The sequence below is a fragment of the Chelonia mydas genome, chromosome 2 (genome assembly GCF_015237465.2).
Source record: "Chelonia mydas isolate rCheMyd1 chromosome 2, rCheMyd1.pri.v2, whole genome shotgun sequence".
NCBI lineage: Eukaryota > Metazoa > Chordata > Testudines > Cheloniidae > Chelonia > Chelonia mydas.
This window is the reverse complement of record NC_057850.1, coordinates 2304272-2324543: the sequence shown is the minus strand read 5'-3', so window position 1 is coordinate 2324543 and position 20272 is coordinate 2304272. Positions and strand designations below refer to the sequence as shown.

The window sequence follows — 20272 nt, the reverse complement described above, 5'->3', positions numbered from 1 at the left end:
TGTTTTCATCCTTGTGAAATTGGCCCTAGTAAAGCACCATGTCTATGTTTTACTGGTCTGGACTTTACCTGGCTGGATCAGGCCATGGTCACCTGCACCTGAGCTCCCAGGAAGTTCTAGTCCTAGGATCAGTCCCTCCTTCTCTGTCAGCGCAAGATCTGATAAAGAATTCCACAGGTCGGCTGCAACACTTCGAGTTAGGCAATTGTCATCGAGCAGGTTTAGAAATTCCAAGGATGTTTCCATACTGGCAGCATGAGACCTCCAGCATGTGCCACTCAGAGTGAAGCCCCCATAATCTGCCCCCCGCCCAACACACACACACATATATATATAGATAGATATAGAGTTAAGCACCCAAACCCCAGTGACTTTCAAACCCCTCTGCCAGTCCCAGCCAGCGGGAGCAGGGCCGATGTGGGAACAGTGCCAAGGCAACCTTACCTATAAACATGGGCGCTGCTGCTCGAATGTCAACCCAGTTGCTCTTGAAGTAGAAGAGGTTGGTTGAAATCAAACGATTCAGCATCTCTGGGTAGTTCTGCATCTAAAGGGAAAACCAAGGTAATGAGAACGATCTGGGCTCCCGGGGGCACCCTGCTTCCTGCGGAAAGGGGCAGCCGTGCAGGGCATCTCCAGGGCTCCATTCCTGCCCCCACAGGGTCCCCGCCATCCCAGCCCCAGCACAGACCTCTGCTGCGCCAAGTCGCACCCCCAATGGGCTCGGTCAGGTTCGTATGAATGTGCCAAGGCTCCTGAGGCAAGTGACCAAGTTAAGGCACAAGAGAAACGGGAGGGAAGGATCCAGGAGGTCATTAGCCTGGCCGGGAGAGTAGAGAATGGGCCCTGTGGGCGCTCGGCTGCTCCCTTTGGAAAGCAGAGTGTGCCTATGGGCATGGCAGTGCCTGGCCGGGGCGTTCCAGGAGCTACCCGGCTGCTCTGGGCACCCTTCCAGGCAGCTCTGTGCCAGGGCACAGGCCGCCTGTGGCATCAGAGCTGGGAGCCTGAGTCAAAAGTGGACCAGGGTGCAGCCTGCCGGGCTGACAGAAGAAGGACTGGTCTGCTCAGCAAGGTTCAGAGAGTGTAACGGTCCCTTCTGGCCTCAAGGCATCTCCTCTGCCCTCTGGGAGATCCCTGGCCAGACGTTTCACCCCCACGGGCAGCCCGAGGACTCAGTGAAACTAGAGAACGTCAGTGCTCAGGACACTACGCTGATGTGTGCCACGGCAGAGAGGAGAAACCAAGGGGCCAGCAAAACGCCCAATGCCCCAGCGGCCGGGAACCGAAGAGGTGACATGTGCCCAGATGATCCTGCAGGCGGATCTATGCCCCACGCTGCAGAAGGCAAAAAACCTATGGTCCCTGCCAGTCTGAGCTGGGAGAAACCCCTTCCCAGCCCCTATGTGGGGCCATCAGACCCACCGCAAGACCCACCAGCCAGGCATGTGAGAGAGGGTTCACTGCACCAGCTCAGAGCACCAGGGTCCCATCTCCTGCTGGGGCTTCAGAGGAAGGGAAAGATTCTTTCCCGACCCCTGCAGGTGACTGGTTGAAACACTGGAGCATGAAACAGTCAGATGAACAGGTCAAGGGCAGTGCAGACTGTCCGTCCCCCCCGGGCTGCAAAGGGAGTGGGTGACAGGAGGTCCATGGGGTCACGGAGTCCAAGGCCAGATGGACAGCATGCAATGCTGCAGCTTGAGCCAGGCAGCCCTGACCTCTGCACCTGGGCCAGCACTTCTGTTCACTCCTTTGGGGCATCAGAAACGGGCCAACTCCAGGGACTCTCAAAAGGTCCCCCCCCTTTCAAGGGAAAGTCCAAGCCGCTGTCATGCTAGCACCACCACTGCTGGGGGAGCTTCAGCGTCTTCCTGATGTCCCAGATGGTCTTTGCTCTGGGTCCTCCAGCTCACTAGGCTGGAAATGCTGCTCTCTGGCTTTAGCCACACCAGGGCATTTCAGTGCTGGCTGTCAGCAAAGGGTCAGAGTGGGGCGGGCTGGAGCAGGTTAGTGACTGCTCACAGGGCTGTCAGCCACTCACTCCACCCACTGTGAAGCCAGAGTCTCACTCACCAGGTGTTTGCAGACGTCGTTCATGAACTCTCCGTAATGCAGGCTTCGGTCTTCATGCAGGTGATTCAGAAACATGTCACAGAGCCCCTCGCAGCCCATGTTGGGGCCACACATGCGCAGAGCAAATTTACAGGCCTGCAGGACAGGGCAGATGAGGAGACCGCAACACCGTGTTAGTCACTAGAAACTCACCAGCCCGCAAGTCTCCTTCCACCCTGGCAGGACATTCCACGCCCAGGGACCAAAAGCCCTGGTTACGGGCTCCCAGCCATAGGAGCGCTTAGCAGAACACTGTCCTAGCCGAGCCCGCAGGCCAGCATGGCAGCTGCGCATTGAGACACCAGCCAAACGCCTGCTGGCCCCAGTCTAGCAGCAAGGCACTCACTTTGATGACCTCTGGCTTTGGATCTTGGAGGTGAAGCAGCAGCGTCACCAGCCCATTCAAGATCTGCTCAAAAAAGACGTCTTCACAGTTCCCAGCGCTGAACTTGGTCAGGTTCCCAAACAGAACAATGGAAGACGTGCGCAGTTCGTGGTTTTCCTGCAGGCAAAGGGCACACAAGGCGAGTGTCGCTGTGATGGAGATGCACAAGAGGATCACAGCAGGCACCGTCTCAGTGATCGGTACAGCCCCACTCCAGCTGCTGCTCCTGGGGACACCCTAGCATGGGCGAGCACAGGAATTGTTCCCTCCTCGTTCACTGGTTGCTTCCCACCCAGCCCCCCAACCCGCTGGCGGTCTCCAGTTCTGAGCAAACAGACACAGCAGATGAAGCACCAGGTTCTACAGATGCTGGAGCTTTCTCACGATCCACTGGCTTCTCGGGGATTGGGTGAAAAGCAGAGAGCAGGGATGAGGTTTCAATCTCCCCTGCCTCGGTTGCCTCCTCTGTAGAATGGGGCTAACAGCCCCCCTGGGGCAGAGATCAGCCGGCTGTCTGGACCGGGCTGGGAGTCCCCTGGATGGACATTACTTTAGTACAGAGAAATGGTCACCCGGCCCTGCTACAGACTCAGCTGCTACGTCTCCTACAGTACGTCACCCGCTCCTGCTCTGCCATCTGGGTGGGTCTTTCCTTCCTGCCCATGGGCGCAGAGCGTTCCTCTCCCAGCCCCCGTGAGCCACAGCCAGCATGCCAGGGTTGTTCCCTCTCACCCACCCCCAGCTCCCGCTTCTCTTTACACAGGTGTGCTAGCACACCAGGGACTCGCAGTCACGCCCACTAGGCACCAGGCTTCTCACGCATGAAGGACCCTGCTCCCAGCCGGCGGGCAGAGGCAGGGGAAGGACCAAGGGAACGGTAGGGAAGTTGCGAAGCCTCCGGCACTAGTGGGTCTGAGAGGGACTTCAGTGCAGGCAGACAGAGCTTGGCTCCGGAGGAGCACAAGAACCCATTGCATGGCCACCTGATGGACGGGTGGCTGAGGCTGGGAGCAGCGGTGGGGGGCGAGCAGGGCTCTGGAGGCAGTGACTCGCGGCAACTGCAAGAGGGGCGTGACCCGATTCCACCGGGGCATGCTGGAGTTCAGCGGCAGCGCGTGCTGGGAGGCCAGCACGGGGGGGGGGGGGGGGGGGGGGGGGGGGGGGGCGATAATCCAGGCAGGGCAGAACGAGGATCTGAGCACCAAGGCGGAGGGAGCAGAGGATCGAGCTATGGTTTGACAAGGGAGGAGTTGCAGGCCTGAGTGCTGGGGAGGCGGGTGGCGTCAGTGACAGCGTCAGGCAAAGGGAGAAGGCGGGAGCTGGTTTTGGGCCACGGGCAGTTCGGGAGGGCAAGCTGTCCCCAGAGGCGGTGTCAAACAGGCGGGATGGAAGAGAGGTTGGTGGCAGAGCGAGCTCTGCGAGCCGTCAGCAGAGAGTCCCCCAGGGCCGGGTGCAGAGCCGGAGAAGGGAGGATGCAGAAAGAGCAGCCAGAGGCAGGAGAGGCAGTGTCCGGGTGGCCCAGTGGGCACAGGGTGTTCTGGAGACGGATGCGCAGGACAGAGCCGAGGCCCTGAACCGTGGCCATGAAGAGGTCGTTCAAGACCGGAGAGTCGAGCACAAGCCAGAGCAGGAAGAGAGAAATCGGTGCCTGTCAATACTTTGGAGAGGAGGTGAAGTGTAGGGGGAGGGGAGGGAGTGAGATCCTTGGAAAGGCAGGAGCACTGCAGGGAGGGGGCAAGTTTCTCAGAAGGGGAAGGAACAGAGAACAACCCGATGAGGCGAGGGAAGGGATCACAAGGCAGGTGCAGAGAAGGGCAGAGACTGGGAGAGCTCAGCAGACTCGCAATCCTCTCTCCGAAGGAGTCAGGAGGATCTGGTGCAGAGAGCGGGGTCATTGGTCTCACCACTTCCCGGGGGCAGGCCCTGTGCGCTCTTGAGTGCCTCATGCTCGGAGAAGCCCTCACCCCTTTCGCTAACTCGCTCCAGCTCCGTGCTGCTCATCTCCACCGCTCAGGCCTTCAGGTACTCTTCTCTAGCTTTGTTCTTTCCCTGCTTTGCCGTTCCCAGGGCAGGTACATCGCCGCCCCCAGAACCACTGGCCTGGCCTGCTCCCTTCTCAGAGGAATCGTAACCTTGAAGTATTGACCTGCTCCTCCAGCCTCTATCCTGGAGCGCTAAGCACGTCCGCCTAGGACGCCAAGCTAGAGCGACCCCCTTCCCATGGTTAACACCGCTGGCCTGCTGCGTGCCAATGCCCCACTATGCTGAACCAAGCAACTCCCGCACACTGGTACCAGCATGGCCATCCTCACCTTCCCCACTCTTCCCTGTGGCCACGGGGTGAGCCCACAATGGCATCTACTGTCTAGCTTAGGATGCCACCTATTTACTGGGAACGGGCGATGGGATGGATCACTTGATTCCGTTCCGTTCATTCCCTCTGAGGCACCTGGCATTGGCCACTGTCAGAGGACAGGATACTGGGCTAGATGGACCTTTGGTCCGACTCAGTCTGGCCGTTCCTATGTTGTAACTTAGCCTCAGATGATCCCTGCTTAGCTACCAAGCAGCCCAGATCTCTCCTGGGTAGGACAACCTGCCAGGACTACACTAGCTTGTGCTCTAAAGCTCTGTGCGCCCCCCTCAGCCCTAACTCCCAGCATCGTGCTGAAATCAGCAGCTCTGTTCTCTGAGATGCTGGAGAAGGCTGACCCCCCATTTCAGAGCAGGCACTTCTCATTACAGCCCCCGAGCCCTTTGCACCCTGGCTAACGGCTCACGCTCCCCTGCCCCCAAAAACAGCCACGGTTCTGCCTTACGTTGTCAAAGAAGGGGCGGATGCGGATGGCAATATGGAGAAGCATGGAGCGGATGTCCCTCTCCTCCACGTGGTCCAGGAGTTTGGACAGGCTAGACATGGCCTCCAGAGCGACCACGTTGTCGGGATCATCCTTGTCGTCCATGCCATTGACCATGGAAGCCAGGAGCTGGGCCCCGTGTTTCTGCACCTGCAGAAGGAAGTGGCACATTAGAAGCACTCCCTGCTGTGGGACACATGCCAGGATACGTGGGTGGGATCCAAGCGGCACCCTCAGGGAGGTCATGGTGTCACTGCCACATGGAAGGATTTCTCCTAGGTGGAGCCTGTAGCCTCATCTCTAAGCAAACGTCACTAGCACTTTCTGTTACAAAGAACTGACAACAGGGGCCTGTAGCTTTGCCAGACCAAGAACGGAGGCTTGTTTCTTTTCACGCCTGACAGTTTCAGCTAAAACAGTTCTGCAAAATGGCTGAATGAGGTTAGGGAAAAAAAGAAAAAACCCACAACATTTTCTCCTGCCCTGCCCTCCCCTCCAATGCTTTGGCACAGGGATGTGAAATTTGGCAGGGTCACCCTGGCATCACAGATGTGCCTTTTGCCATCTCCATGAAAATCTGCCCAAACATGGCCCAGGGATAAGAAAAGTCAGTTTGCACATGCTCAGTAGAGAGACTTGTTCAGCTGCTAAATTCTCTGAAGATTCTGTCTGCACTGAGCATGCTCCAGAGCTGTAGGACTTCCCTGGAATTGCTCCTCTCCGTGACCGGGCTGCTGTGGGTCCAGATACAGGAACAGAGCCGGGAGACTTGTGCTCTCAGTGCCCCCTGCTGGTGATCAGCAATGTGGTTTGAACACACAGGGATGGGGCAGACAGCCTGCAGGAGAACATGTGAGGGTAGGGACAGAGCACAGCTCACTCCAGAGCCTGGAGCTGAACCCAGGCACCCTGAGTCTCCCCATTTCTCTGCTGTCTGCAGATAGCTGTGAGAGCCACTGGCAAAGCGCATCATCCCCTGTAGTTACTGATCCACAGAGGAGACCAGCATACTACGGCTACCAGTTACTCCATCAGGGCAAGAGGTGGACATCTGTGTTGTGGAACAATCCTCTGTGAGGACGTAACTAAAGCCCGTGTGATAATGCATAGGAACAGGGAAGCTGAATTACGTTTGCACCAAAAGACTCCATCCTGACCACTCCTACCTTCTGGGGGCTCGACTTTCGCAGCCTAACCGCCGGCAGGGTAACGGAGGTAGTATTACAAGCATGGGGCAAAGCATTCGGAACACTGTGGCCATCTGGCCACAAGCGCCCCGGAGGACCGGATGCCCCTCTGCAGTTGTAAATGGATACAGGGCCTTTTACTTCTAGTTCACCACCTCTGTGCCACCCAGGTCACGCCAGCCCTTGGATCAAGCTGGGACTCGTAGCTTCCACAGGGCACCTGACCTTATAAAAAGACATGGTCATTGCCATGTGCTCATTTTATTGGCATGAAATGCAGCCCCACCCCCCCCGGCTCCTGGCCTGGTGCCAACGCAGCCGTGTGCTGGGCAGATGGTGGGCGTGCTGCTCTGGGCGTGCAGAGCAGGTGTGAGCACACGCAGCCGCTCTCTGGGCTGGGGAAGTTCATTCAGTCCCTGCTTGCCCGGGGAGCACTTTGCTCTGCTCCCGGCAGGAGAAGGCGGAGGAGCTGGATGCTGTTACAGAAGGGACTGACTACAGCTACGCCAGCAGAATGGTATTTTTAGTAGCTACTTATATTTTAGTGTCAAGTCACAGTAGCTTATTGTCTGTCTTAGGGGTGACCTGTCCGTGACCTCTTCTTGGGGTTTGGCACAAGCCTGAGTGTAGGAACAGCGCTTGCCAAGTCCCTGTGCTGCCGAAGATCAGACAGCAGGTACAGAAACCCGAAGAGTGCGTGCAGGCAGTTCAGGGCCACGTGACAGTCAGCAGGGCTGGGCTCCTCTGCCTACAATGGGCCGCGATGCAGATTCCAGGGCGGCCTCTCAGACAGGAAACGACGGTTTTAAAACAGTCATTTCCCACTGCAGGTGTATCTGGAAACAAGCGGCAACTCCTCACTCTCCCAGCAACCGAGCTCTGACACGCTGCAGTGGCTGGGAACAGCACAGCCAGCCACCCCTGCAACCGGCTGCATCAGAGGAGATGTCGGAGTCGGGAGAGACAAGTCCAACCGCAGGCCTCGAGAGAGGCAGACACCGTGCTAAGGTGTGGCTGTCCGGATTCCCATGATAAGCACCCCTGGCTGTCAACAGAGGTATCCACTGGCGAACAGAGTAGCGCAGGAATCGCCAGTGACCAACGGAGACAAGTCTGAGCACATCTCCCGGTGGTGTGCTGGCTTTCCTTTGCACAGCCTCTCTCAGCTGGCGTTTGACCAGGGACTGGGGAACTTGGGACTTCCCAGGAGGCTGCAGCCTGTGCTCCAGAATCTGGGCTCATGTTTTAAGTTAAGAAACCTTCAAAAAATGGGAGTCAAATCAATCAGTGCCTGCCTGAGTCTCTGCAAAGAGCCAGAGACAATAGTTGGAGGGGAGGGGGGTGTTTTAACCGCCCATTCATCTCCCTAGGGTGTCAGCAATCAGGGGTCAGAGCTAACAGCGCTGGCATCTCCCTTTCCTGCCGATCAAAGCAGATCCCAGAGGACGGTGCTGTCCGAAGAGCTGCACGGTGCTAGCTGAGTGAATGGGTGGAACCTGGGAAAGCAAGGGTACTTCCCCAATTTGGGCAGTACTCCTGCCCCTCCCCCGACACCTCCACCTAGTACAGGTCAGATACCACCCCGGGACAGCAGGCAGGAACACGCTTTAGTCTGGGGACAGACAGAAGTACGCTGGCTCTAGCGAAGAGAGCCTGGAGCCAAGCGGGACCGTTCGCTCAAAGCCCTGGGCTCCTTTCCAGTCAGCACCCAGCAGGGCTGCGGATGCAGCTCTGCGTCGGGGGATTTCTGGGTGGTGCAGTAGTGCACCAGCCGCTCTCACCTTGTCCGGCGACCCAGAGGAGATGTTGCCCAGCCCTCGGAGAGCCAGCATGCGCACCAACGTACAGGGGTCCTTCTGCCTGCCCGTCATGTTATCCATCATGGACTCCAGCAGGATCAGGTCACTCGCCACGCTGCTGTTCAGAAGCTAGAACGGACAGACAGCCTTGGTGTGAGGCACTGCCAGGCTCCGCAGCGACCTTCCCCAGCCAGGCCACATCAGGGGCAAGGTCATGTCCAGTGCTCAGAAGTTCCTGGCCCTACACAGTGTAAAATGGACTCCTGACCTTCCAGCTCCCTTGCAGAGAGGCCAGAGAGCCTTGCTCAGTGACCAGTAACCCCAGAGACGTCCCCAGCCATATACCAACCTGCACAGCTCAATAACCACACAGCTGCTTTCCTCTCCAGGGAGCTCTAATCCATGCCCTGGCTGGCTGGGGCAGGAGGGCGCCCCAGGCCCATGGCCCTGCTATTGCACCTTAGCCCAGTGGAGAAGAGCTGCCCTCTGCCTCCAGCTGGCAGATCTGTGGCATGCCCACCCATGAGTGGTGCAAGGGGCCAGCTAGCCTAGGGGCGACAGGAAAGGTTCCCCAGCAGAGCGGCTTGGTATCACACACACACCTTTACTCACAGCAGACGTTTACAAAACAGCGACCCAGCCTCGCTTCTACCCAAAGCTGCCTGTGTCCCTTCTCTCCCCAAGAGAGAGGGGACACCAAGGCAGACGTTACCACAGGAGGGCAGTGAAGGGCTTTTAGATCCTTAGACGGAAGGTGCTGAGAAGGGCAGAGTACCACTGTCCCGGGGGCAGCCCTAGTTCCTTCCTGGAAAAGGAAGGGTTAATTCTCAGGAGGGGTCCTGGAATGAGACCCTGCGCAAGGGGGCCTGCAAATGCCTCTCGCTCCCTTATGCATCCCCGGGGCTGGAAGCCAAAGCGAGGCAAACAGAGAGCGGGAATAAGGGACAAGTTGAAGTGAGGGTGATTAGCCACTGAATTTACCAAAGGATCTAGTGGCTCCTCGGCCATTGGGAGCCTTTAAAACCCTGTGTTAGCTCAGCAAGTTCTGGTGGGCTTCAGACAGCAAATACTGGGTGAAAGGCCCAGGGTTGTGTGTGCAAAGCGCCAGATTAGAGGACAAGGGTCCCCTCTGGTTTAACGCCAATGAATGTTTGGAGTCAGGGATTAGCAGCTACTGACCCAACTCTTCACTGTTTCCTTCCCACTTACACGAAGAGAGGGGCTGGAGAGCAAAGCTGAACCGAGCAGACCCGAGCTAGTTCCTGGCAAGCAGTTCCTCCATGCAAGGGCTGTCAGCACTCAGCACCCCACGCCCGGGAGGCTAGCGAGCGGAAAGTCGGAGGAGACCTAGCTAAATGGAGATCACAGGGCCGCTCTCCCAGTGGGCTCCAGGCCCACCCCCTCAAGTTGAGAGTGATGCTGTGTACATGAGAGGAACACGCTGCCAGGAGCGGCTAGACACCCCACAACAGAGACCCTGGAGACCTCTGGGTCCTGGGGGAGCATGTGCCAAGAGGAAACACCACCCCTGCCCATCAGCTCATATAAAAGATACAGGCCAGCGGTGGTGTCCGCCCTGCGACATGGAGCTCAGAGGACAGTTCGAGTCGCATTCCAGGGCCAGAAGGGACCACTGTGATCAGCAGTCCGGCCTCCTGTGTAACAGGTCACAGAACCTCCCTAAAATCTCCCGAGAGCAGAAGCTTTGCATGGACGGACAATGGCCAGTGACGGAGAATCCACCACCACCCTGGGGAAACTGGCCCAATGGTTAATGACCCTCACTGTTAAAAGTCTAGGCCCGGTTTCCAGTCTGAATTTGTCTAGCTTCAACTTCCAGCCACTGGATTGCGTCAGACCTTTCTCAGCTAGATTGAAAAACCCATTATCAAAAGTGTGTTCCCCACCTAGGTACTTACAGACTGTGATCCTGTCACCCCTTAACCTCAGCTAAATAGACCGAGCTCCTGGAGCCTCTCGCAGTACGGCAGGTTTTCTAACCTTTACTCATTCTGGTGGCTCTTCTCTGACCCCTCCCCACAACTGAAGAAGGATGCTGAAAAAACTGGACATCAGAACTGGACACTGTATCCTCGCAGTGGTCACGCCAGTGCTCAGTACACAGGTAACATAACAGGGAATCAGCAGAGAGGTTAACACACCTCTGAACCCGAGTCCCCAGGGGTTTGTATGGTGATCAATGGACCCAATCACAACTGGTGGCCAAGGAGATCCCAGGCAGCCGCCTTGCAGGGAGGGGGAGGAGAGACGGACGGGACGATGGACGACGACACTGACTGCATCTCTGGCTTGAGCTGCACTCACCAGTGACCGCAGACCACTCTGCCCAGGGAGAGGTGCTACTCTCGGCCAGGCTTGCAGGGGCCTCAGGGAAAGCGTCCATCCTTACACCCTGCACCACGATCGCACACGCAGGAGAGGCCTGAGGGCTCAGGGGAAGCCTTAGTATGAGCTGCAGCTTGGGGCAGCAAGGCCACTGACTTCAGAATCTACCCCCACTCCCTGAAACTGCTCTGGGGCAATTAAGCCACTGCAGATTTGGGACCCAGCCCCGGGTTGGTGTCTAGGTGGGTTCCCCTCCCCCACTCATCCCCAGGCTGGATACCGGCCGGGCAAGCGAACTTTTGGAGGGTGGACTAGCTCCCTGGGGCCTTTGGCAGCCGTTCTGCTGGGTCAGACCCGTGGAGCGTTGGAGGTCCAGGCAGAGCACTGGTCCTCATGACCGACTCCAGCAGAGACCGAGCGCCCCAAAGCAAGGTTGTGGCTTTGAGAAGAGGCGAGGCCAGGGCCACCACGCACACCTTGGATCTCGTCCCACTGCCCCATCGGCCTCGGGGAGGAGGTGCAACACAATAAACCCTCCCCTAGCACTGCTGGGTCTGGACCAGGCCTTCGCACTGCAAGAGGGACAGGGAAGGGCGAGAGCCAGCGGCAGATGCCCAGGCAGGTCTGGCAGCACAGCTCTACCACGCCCAGCGACACGCCATGCCCCAGCTGCTCGGGGGCCAGCCCACGCCTCCCCACTGCCGCTTGGTCAGGTCAGCCCCTGGCAAGGAAGGGACGGCAGCTCTCACCTCATCAGCTTTCCGAGAGGGAGAGACACAGGCGGCTGCTTCCTTCCCCACAAGCTCGAGGGCGAGGCAGAAACTGCTATTTTAAACCCTGCAAGGCCCGAGAGCCAAGCGCACTCGAAAGCTGAAGCAGATTGTGGGGCAGCAGCCAAGAGCAGGGCCGTCAGCCCCCCCCCCAGCCACACAGAAAATAAAAACAGGGCCCGAAGCCCAGGCTGCTCGAGCCACTGAGCATTTACGAGGTGGTTAGAAGCAGGGCTGGAGCTCTGCGGATGGCAGGCCGCGCTGCTCTAGGGAACACAGACCACGGCAGCAGCCCAGTGTTATAAGAGCGCATTACAGTCGGCTGGCCTCGCAGCAGGAATGGCCTGAGTCACCTCATTCTTTACGGTGGTATGTAAGGAAGGGTAAGGTTATGTCTTGCTGGCTCCTGGCCCCGATGTGGTAAGAGCTGGACTCCTAGGAGCACGTCTACGCCATTCCCTTTAACGGAGGGCCAGGGAAGCTGAAGGGGACTGATCAGCCGCGCCAGCCTGCTGGACTCGCACTGCCTCTGGGCTCTGCTGCTAACCCCTCGCCCCGGTGCCCAGGAGCCAAGTGGGGCGGCCCGGCCCTGCTCACCTCGGCGAAGAAGGCGGTGGTGGTGATCCTCTGGCGGTCATACACACTGTTGAGCATCGGGAAGAGATTCTTCACAATCAAAGGGAGCTTGGGGCCAGCGTGTTTAGCCATTGCCCTGGAAGAGAACACCCCATTACACGGCATACAGGGCAGGCTGGCTGGCGGCATTTGCCTTCCTAACTCAGTAGCACAAGAATCAAAGTAATCCCCTAGCTCTCCAGAGGCCACTGTTAAGGGCACAGTAGCCAGTCTGAGCCCATTGGAAAAGCCAGTTCTAGGCAGTATAAGCAGCCATCCAGGATATCTGACCTGGGCAACCGGAGCCAGCCCTGGGCAGAGGCCCAGCCAAAAATGCCGGCACATCCCACCTTCAGTGGCGCAGAACCCTGACAGTGGCAGCTCTGACAGGGAGATTACAGCCATGGGGTCTCCTGGCCTCCTCCAAAGCTCAGGCTGAAGTGCCAGGAGCCACCGGACAGTTTCACTTGCTTCTCCCTAGCCCACATCAAGCTTGGTAGGAAGTTTGCTTTATTTTGACAATGAAGGGAGAGTAACACCAATACCCCGCCCCCCTCCAACCTCCATGACCATGTGTCTGAGCTCCAGGTGAGCGGCTCCAGCCGCGAGGAGCTGCGTGGACACCCCGGGGAACGCCGGCTCAGGGCTGCCTAGCCCTTTACACACAGGACAGGCAGCTGGAACACGTGTCTTGGCAAGAAGAGGTCTCCAGCAGAGCCCCTCCCTGACTGCCCACCCCCCCCTCCCCCCCATGTTCAGGCGCTCCGGTCCAAGCCTTGGACACCCTCCTACCAAGGGCCAATCACCCACAGTGCAGGGACTCCTCCCACCCTCAGCCTGGGCACCCCTTGCTCCTGGTGGCCAGAGCCTACAGCCTGGAGGTCTCCCAGCCCTCAAATACAAACCCAGGAGACATCTGAGCTCTGACCCGTGTCCTCTGTCAGCGCAGAGATCTCTCCTGCTGGCCCTTGGCTGGGTCCCCTGAACCCGCCTCCTCTGCCCTCCAATCCAGACGAAACAAGCTGCCAAGAGTCTCGCTCCACTGGCTCCCCTCCTGCACTGCATTCAGGTCACGCGCCTGTCCTTGCCTTTCAGTCAGGAGTAGCTTTGATCTTCATATTCCCCACAGACCCCATCCAGCCTCTTTGGTGCTGCAGCCATTAGCCATGCGAACCCCAGTGCTCTCAGCCTGCAGCGCCCTCCCTTCTCTTGGCCCGGTGCTGCCAGGCCGCCCACAAGGGTAGCCGGCTGTCACTGGGAGCAGGGAAGCTGCGGGTAGCTTCACAAGCCTGGAGCCCAGTGCTTCCAAGCCCTGGCCCTAACACACCGTTCCACCATTGCCCCCAGGGGCAGCTCTGCAGCCACAGCTGCCTTACTGCATCTGCCCTTTGTCCCAACTGCCCCCTGCAGACCCAGTCACAGGCGCCGGGGGGCTCTGTGCAGCCCTGTGCCCGGAGCCTTCCCTCGCCCCGCCTCCACCTGACCATTCGCCCATTGCTGGACACTGGAGGGGGGCGGGGTACAGAGAGAAGGCGACGGGCCGAGGCTCAGTTCGTTCAGTTTTCGATACCTCACCGCGTAGGTGGCTGTGGGGAAAGGGCTGAGGCCTGTCCACTCCAGTCAGCCCCTCCTAGCGCCCAGCTCCATCCGGGGCGGGGGGGATGATTTCGCTCCAGATCTAAAGGAGCGACGTAGGTCCTGAAGCACTGAGATCTGCTGTGTCACGGCTCCCTTCCCAGCTTCCCCTTTGTCCTGCATTGCTCCCCATTTCCCGGGGGGCTGCCCCACTCCAGCAGATCTCACCCAGCCCGTGCACTCTGCTGCTGATCCCAGGCTGCAGGGGGACAGGCTGCCTGAAGAACTCCCCTCTTACCTTGCAAGCAGCATAATGCCATCATGGTGCCTATCAGAGCTTTTCATCAGCTCCCAGCCTCCCGCACTCTCCACGGACTTCACCACCTCGTCACTGCCCCCTTGGGTCAGCATGGCTCTCAGGGCTTCCACCGCACAGCTGGACCGAGAGAGAGAGAGAGAGAGAGATTCTTTTATGAAGCCTGCATGCAACTCGTTCGTATTGCAGCGAACAGGAGCGCCAGCCAACGGGGAGCGCTGGCCAACGCACACCACAGTACATTAGAAAATTCTGCACAGTGGCGCATGGGGTTATTCAGAGGCGCGAGGGTACCTGAGGACTGAATGAGTTATGTGAAGGCTTTAGCTGGAGTGAGACAAACCCATAACTCACAGCTACCTCCATTTCCACCAGGACATTTGCCGTTAAAGTGATCCAAGACAACAGACTGAAAAGTGAAGAAGTCCAGAGCTACTATAAGAAGGTTTTTTTTTTTTTTTTGCATTAATATTTTATTGGTAGGGATTATTTTGTTGCAAGCAGAGAGCAACATATGGGAAACATACATTATCCTGTCAGAACAAAACAAATATTAGTAATGGCTAAATCTTAGGCTTCTATACAAGAAAGAGGACTGTGTTTACCACACATGTAAAGAAAACAAAATCCCGGAGAAAGAGCAGCTCAGTGTCAGGGACTTTTAACCCAAGACTGCCGTGCTCATGCTATTCGCTTTGCCTGGAGAACAAATGGATATAAACTGGCCACCAGGAAATTTAGACTAGAAATTAGATGAAGGTTTCTAACCATCAGAGGAGTGAAGTTTTGGAATAGCCTTCCAAGGGAAGCAGTGGGGGCAAAAGATCTATCTGGCTTTAAGATTAAACTCGATAAGTTTATGGAGGAGATGGTATGATGGGATAACATGGTTTTGGTAATTAAATATTCATGGTAAATAGGCCCAATGGCCTGTGATGGGATATTAGATGGGGTGGGATCCGAGTTACCCAGAAAAGAATTTTCTGTAGTATCTGGCTGATGAATCTTGCCCATATGCTCAGGGTTTAGCTGATTACCATATTTGGGGTCGGGAAGGAATCTTCCTCCAGGGCAGATTGGAAGAGGCCCTGGAGGTTTTTTGCCTTCCTCTGTAGCATGGGGCATGGGTCACTTGCTGGAGAATTCTCTGCTCCTTGAAGTCTTTAAACTACGATTTGAGGACTTCAATAGCACAGATATAGGTGAGAGGTTTTTTGCAGGAGTGGTGGGTGAAATTCTGTGGCCTGCGTTGTGCAGGAGGTCAGATTAGATGATCATAATGGTCCCTTCTGACCTAAATATCTATGAATCTATGAAAAAAAAGCCTAAACCGCGGTGAGGGAGGCTCAGCAGGTTTGGACGGACTGGCTGCAGAAAGACCCGCGTGTGCGCAGAATTCGTGAGCGCTGAAAGTTCTCTTCTGCTGCTGTAAATGCACTCGCCATGTTCTGCAGCAAAGCTGTGTAACTGCAAAAAACCCCAAAAGATCCTGGCTCTCCTTAGTGACAGTATATAATCTTTTCTCCAGCGTTGTCCAGAATCCAGACTAATGATGGAAAATATAGAATGAACCATTGTACACATGGAAATTAAATGGATACACATGACTGCTAAAGAAATATTTCTTCAGCCTTGTTTATTTGTGTCCTTTTATCTAGCTCTCTCCGTCCCAGCGCACACACACAGGGCGTGTTAACAACACGAGCTGTATACATGGAAAAACCTCTGCATGCAGGTGGCACTAAACTAATGGCAGCTGCTGGGTTAGCCTCTTTTTGAGACATCCCCTTTTACAGGCAAACTCTTGATCACCCGCGTGGGGCAGCTGCCGAGCGTGCTCCCAGGACGGGTGAGTAAGGAGACTAACTGAAGAACAAGGGGTGCAGCTGCTCTGCACTAAGTTGCCCTTCCTCACCCAGAGAGTGTTTCCACTCCATGGGTGCAGGACAGACAATGCGGCTTGTTGCCTGCAGCTTCCCACTTCTTGGAGGTGCCCCAGTGGGCTAGCCATGTCCTCCCACAAACACAGGGAGGCATGGATCAGCTGCAGAGGGTTCTGAGCAATCCATACAGAAAAAAGAGTAGCTAGGAACAAGAACCAAACCAATCCCGGACATCTGCCATGGGCAGGAGTTTCCCAAACAGGCCGTCAAGCATGTCTTAACTGGCTACTGGCACAAGCCTACCTCATTTGGCAATCCTGGCCTCCATTTTGGACCCCGTGTATAATCTGGCCCATCAAACGCTGCCGTTCTCTACTTTTTCCATCACAAATGTTTTTCCTACAGAACTAGTTTGCATTAACTTTAGGGACTGAATTCTGTGGGTAAAATGCTCTTTAGAGCCTTACAACTGCCATCAATAACCTCCTACAGCAGCTTTCAGAAAAAAAACACAGTCGGCCTGGATTTACAAATGATCAGTGATGGCAAATCCACCACACCCTGTTAAATTAACCATTGGAATCATTACCCTCACTAGGCCTCATTTCCAATCTGAACGGGTCTAGCTTCTACTTCCAGCCATTGGATCCTGGTAGTCCTCTCTGCTAGATTGAAGAGCCCATCGTCAATAGTTGTTCCTCATGTCGGTACTTACATAGTGATCAAGTCTGCCTTTAACCTTCTCTTGGGTCGGGTGCATGGATGGAGCTCCATCACTCTAGGGAAGGGCTTCTAATTCTTTCATCATTTTTGTGGCTCTTCTCTGAACCCTCTCCAATTTTTTAGCATCTTTCAATTGAGAGAGAGAGAGACACACACACACACACACCCCCCCCCCTACAAGAGGACCATTTAATTGTTTCCCTACCATTGCAGGAGTCTCAAGCACCGGGGCACCCCAGTGCCTCCTATTCTCTACCTGGGGCACGGAACAGTCTAGTCTCCTGGGGGCTGCAACAGTTGGGTCCGATTTCTGTGGCTGGGTTTAGTGCATGGGTCGTGGCCTGAGCTCACTGGGGTCAGACATGATGATCTAATGGTCCCTTCTGACCTTAAACTCAGACTCCAAATCCATCTCCTGTATTTGAGGTCATGGATCTATCAGGCATTCGTCTCTATGTAGGGTCAAGGGACCCTTTGTTTGGCATGTGTAGGTGCTGGGCAGGAGACCACCACTAACATCGTATTGCACAGGACACCACCACACTTCACGCAGCGAATGACCACACCCATCTTGGGACATGAGACCCCTTGAATTTAAGGTGACCCAAGCTGTTCCCTTCTTCGTCGCTGTACTACATGACTGCACCCAGACACAGGTACTGCTCATATCCAGCACCAGCTTCAGCCTCCTTGCAGCTGAAGCCTCCAGAAAATTAGTTTCAGAAAAATGAACGGCACAATATATGCAACTAATTCCCATGCCTTCTCTTTCACGATGGCTGAAAATGGTTTTAGCTGTAAGTGGAAGAATGGGAGAGCAGGTGATCTAGCATGCTAGGTTACTTGTGATACCAGCTTCATATATACACAGAACAGCTCTCCAGTTCAACATCTACAGGAGAAGCATACACCAGCTATCCACAACTTGGATGTCAACGCCCTTTGACTGGGGCGATGTATCCAGTCACCCAGCTCCCAGGGGCAGCTGTTGAATAAGGAGAACAAAGACCCCTTATTTACATGTTCTGTATATTCCACTCAATACTGACTCCCAAGTGTTTCACGTCAGTGTTCTTCAGACTTGTCTGCAATACCCAGTCTTAGCTACATGGATCACGCCAAATGCTGCACTGCCTTTGGAAGGGGCAATATCTGCCCAGCGTGTTAATACAACAGCTAGCACATCCTGAACACTGCTGTAATACCAAGAGCACCCCCCTCTCACCATCCCGATGTCAGGGCGACCTGTAACCTTTCTGCTGAGCAGGAACTCTGATCTACAGAAGCCTCTGAACTTTTCCAGTTGCATTCAGCGTAAGCAGCAGCCTGGGCCAAGTAGAACCCAGGGACTTTAAGTAGTGATTTTCTTGGTGCACAAGGAAATTAGCATAAAAAAAATAAATAAGATATGCATGGCTTTGGGTGGTGGGACAGTAACTTTCTGGCCACTCCATACAAGGGTTCCAGCAGCAAGTTACAGAAGCTATTTTGCACATAGATGTAATGCTGCATTTTAGGGACTGTGCTGACCTCCTGGTGTATGAAAACACTTTCCTAAACATTTTCCTAGCATGGTATGAAAAGTTAGTCCAGATCCACTTCTCTGTAAGCTGCCAGCCCAGCCCAGCCCACAGGGGTTGTGTATCCAGTTAACAAGGGAGCTGCTTTCCCCACTCAGTTTTTGGTTGTCAAAGGCCCCACAGGGAGGAAGCCCCAACAGCTGGTAAGTCTGACTTGGAGACTGGCGAGATCTGACCAGCACATCAGAGGTACTGCATGAGCTGGGAGAGGGGTTTGTTCCTCATGGTGCCCAGCGGGGACAGACTGCTGGTCAGTCAGGAAGACAGGAGTGTCTAGGAATGGCACTGTATAGCTGAGGGCCCCCAGTTAGGAAGAGCTGGCCACACCATAGCGTAACCCTGGATGGCCAGTAAATGTTCCTGGCTGCATCACAAGAGTTATGGGGAGGGCTGTGGTTTGAGGGGACTAGCAGGAAGTCGAACAGCTGCACTGTGGCCAGACTTGCGGTATAATTAACAGCATTCTGATCAGGGTACAGCAAGGAGAGATCCTGGTATGTTCAATTTTGTGTTTTTCTGCATCAGTCTCCAAATAACTCAGTCCCCACACAGCAGCTACCTCAAGGGAATGGATTCCACGGTGGAGCCCAGGCAAGGACCTGCCGGAGGCCTGCCCGATGAACTAGGCAAAGGAGACCGTGTTCTGAAGCTGTCCTGGAAACTGTAGACTTTGTGAGCAGGCCATAAGCCATGACCCCTCAGATGAACAGTTAAGAATGCAGCCCCTGCCCAGTTGGACAAGCCATGGATATTAAGGTGCTCGCTGGCCCTACAGAAAGCAGAGGGCAGGTAATTGTGCACAGAAGAGTCTCAGCTCAAGAATCCCCCTATCCTGTGACAGGGATCGTTAAACTGAAGCAAGACACAAAGCCAGTGAGCCACATCAATAGCCTCGAAAGGCAGCTGGTTAAAGTCAGTCGTTCGCTAGGTTTGCTTTTTCCAGTGTCCTATAGCCACTTCCTGGCTTCCCAACAAAAGCCCATCTCCTCCAAGGCCTTTTCCTGCCAAGCTATCGTATTCACCTTGACCAGCTCTTTGGCATTTAAATATCAGCAAGACTTAGAATTCAAAACGTGTACAGGAAATTATGGATATTGCAACCAGCTCCTGGGAGCAGCCTGGAATTTCACATCTCTGCATTTTTCCTGTACCTGGGACAAAAGCGATTTTCCCCGCATTAATCAGCAATGACTTCAGACGTAGAGCCAAAGTTCACCTGTTTGCACCCAATGCGGTAAGAGCAGAACCAAACCCCAGGGACTGGGACGCTCTGCTGTCAGCGTCGATGGGCCAGGCGAGTCTGGATGTGGTTGGTAAGAGACCCTCCCCCCATCTCCCCAGATGTAGCCATTTGATCAACCGATATCACCGCAGCTTCCCGCCCTGCAGCAATGCTGCGGCTCTGGAGTAACACCCGCAAAATTCAGCAGAGACCAGAGAGCACTTGGCCTTGCCTATGTCGGGTTTCTTCCGGTTGGTAGCCAAATCTCTAGATCCCCAGAAAAAGCCACCTTTTCACTTGAGCACAAAGGCCACACTCAAGACAGTCTTCAGGGAGCTTTAGTCACATGCCTGCTATTGACCTACTTAACCCTGTACTGGAACCCTTTCCAGTCCCGCCACTCGCCTTCAGCCTCCACTGCGCCCCATGCCATTCTGCTAGATGCTCTTCGGGAACGTTTGCTAACGGAGGTGGAATAGCCCCCCCCCAGGGAAGGTGTGAGTGCCTCACAGTCCACTCCTGAACCAGAGAGAGCCCTGGAGAGCCCCCCCTCTGGGAGCTGCAATGCAACAGTGACCCATCTGCTCTCTTCCACCCTCAGCTCTGAAGACTTCAGGATAATTCAGGGACTCCCTATCCCTTTTGCAGCCAGCATATTGCAGGGAAGAATAATCAGTTCCCACTCAGCAGAACTGGGTCTTCTTGCAACCTGACACTCTCTCCAACAGGTCTGGCCTTTGCTCTGCCTGACAAGGGATCAGAGGGGCCAGTGCCTGTACTGCTAAAGGGAGGCACTCGGGAGGAAGCATTTTAATGCTTGATCCAATCAGTGGCCAGTGGCCCCCTCAGACAGGACAGCAGCAGTCCCACTGTATTTGGATTCTTGCCCCAACTGTTCCAA

At 55.5% G+C, this 20272-nt stretch overlaps 1 protein-coding gene across 10 annotated transcripts in view; it reads right to left on the bottom strand.

The window, feature by feature from the left end:
• MROH1 (maestro heat like repeat family member 1) overlaps nt 1-20272 on the bottom strand; it is a 107864-nt gene that overhangs the window by 9483 nt on the left and 78109 nt on the right. For 7 of the 10 annotated variants that reach the window (XM_037891795.2, XM_043538926.1, XM_037891794.2 and 4 more), the window contains 7 exons: nt 13946-14083; nt 12055-12169; nt 8324-8470; nt 5317-5505; nt 2459-2614; nt 2074-2208; nt 445-547 (listed from right to left, as the gene is read on the bottom strand). In XM_037891795.2, coding sequence (XP_037747723.1) covers nt 445-547; nt 2074-2208; nt 2459-2614; nt 5317-5505; nt 8324-8470; nt 12055-12169; nt 13946-14083 — 983 coding nt within the window. Of the gene's footprint in view, nt 1-444; nt 548-2073; nt 2209-2458; nt 2615-5316; nt 5506-8317; nt 8583-12054; nt 12170-13945; nt 14084-20272 lie in introns of those variants that run through there. The other 3 variants (XM_043538925.1, XR_005224213.2, XM_043538929.1) reach the window with 3 other exon arrangements.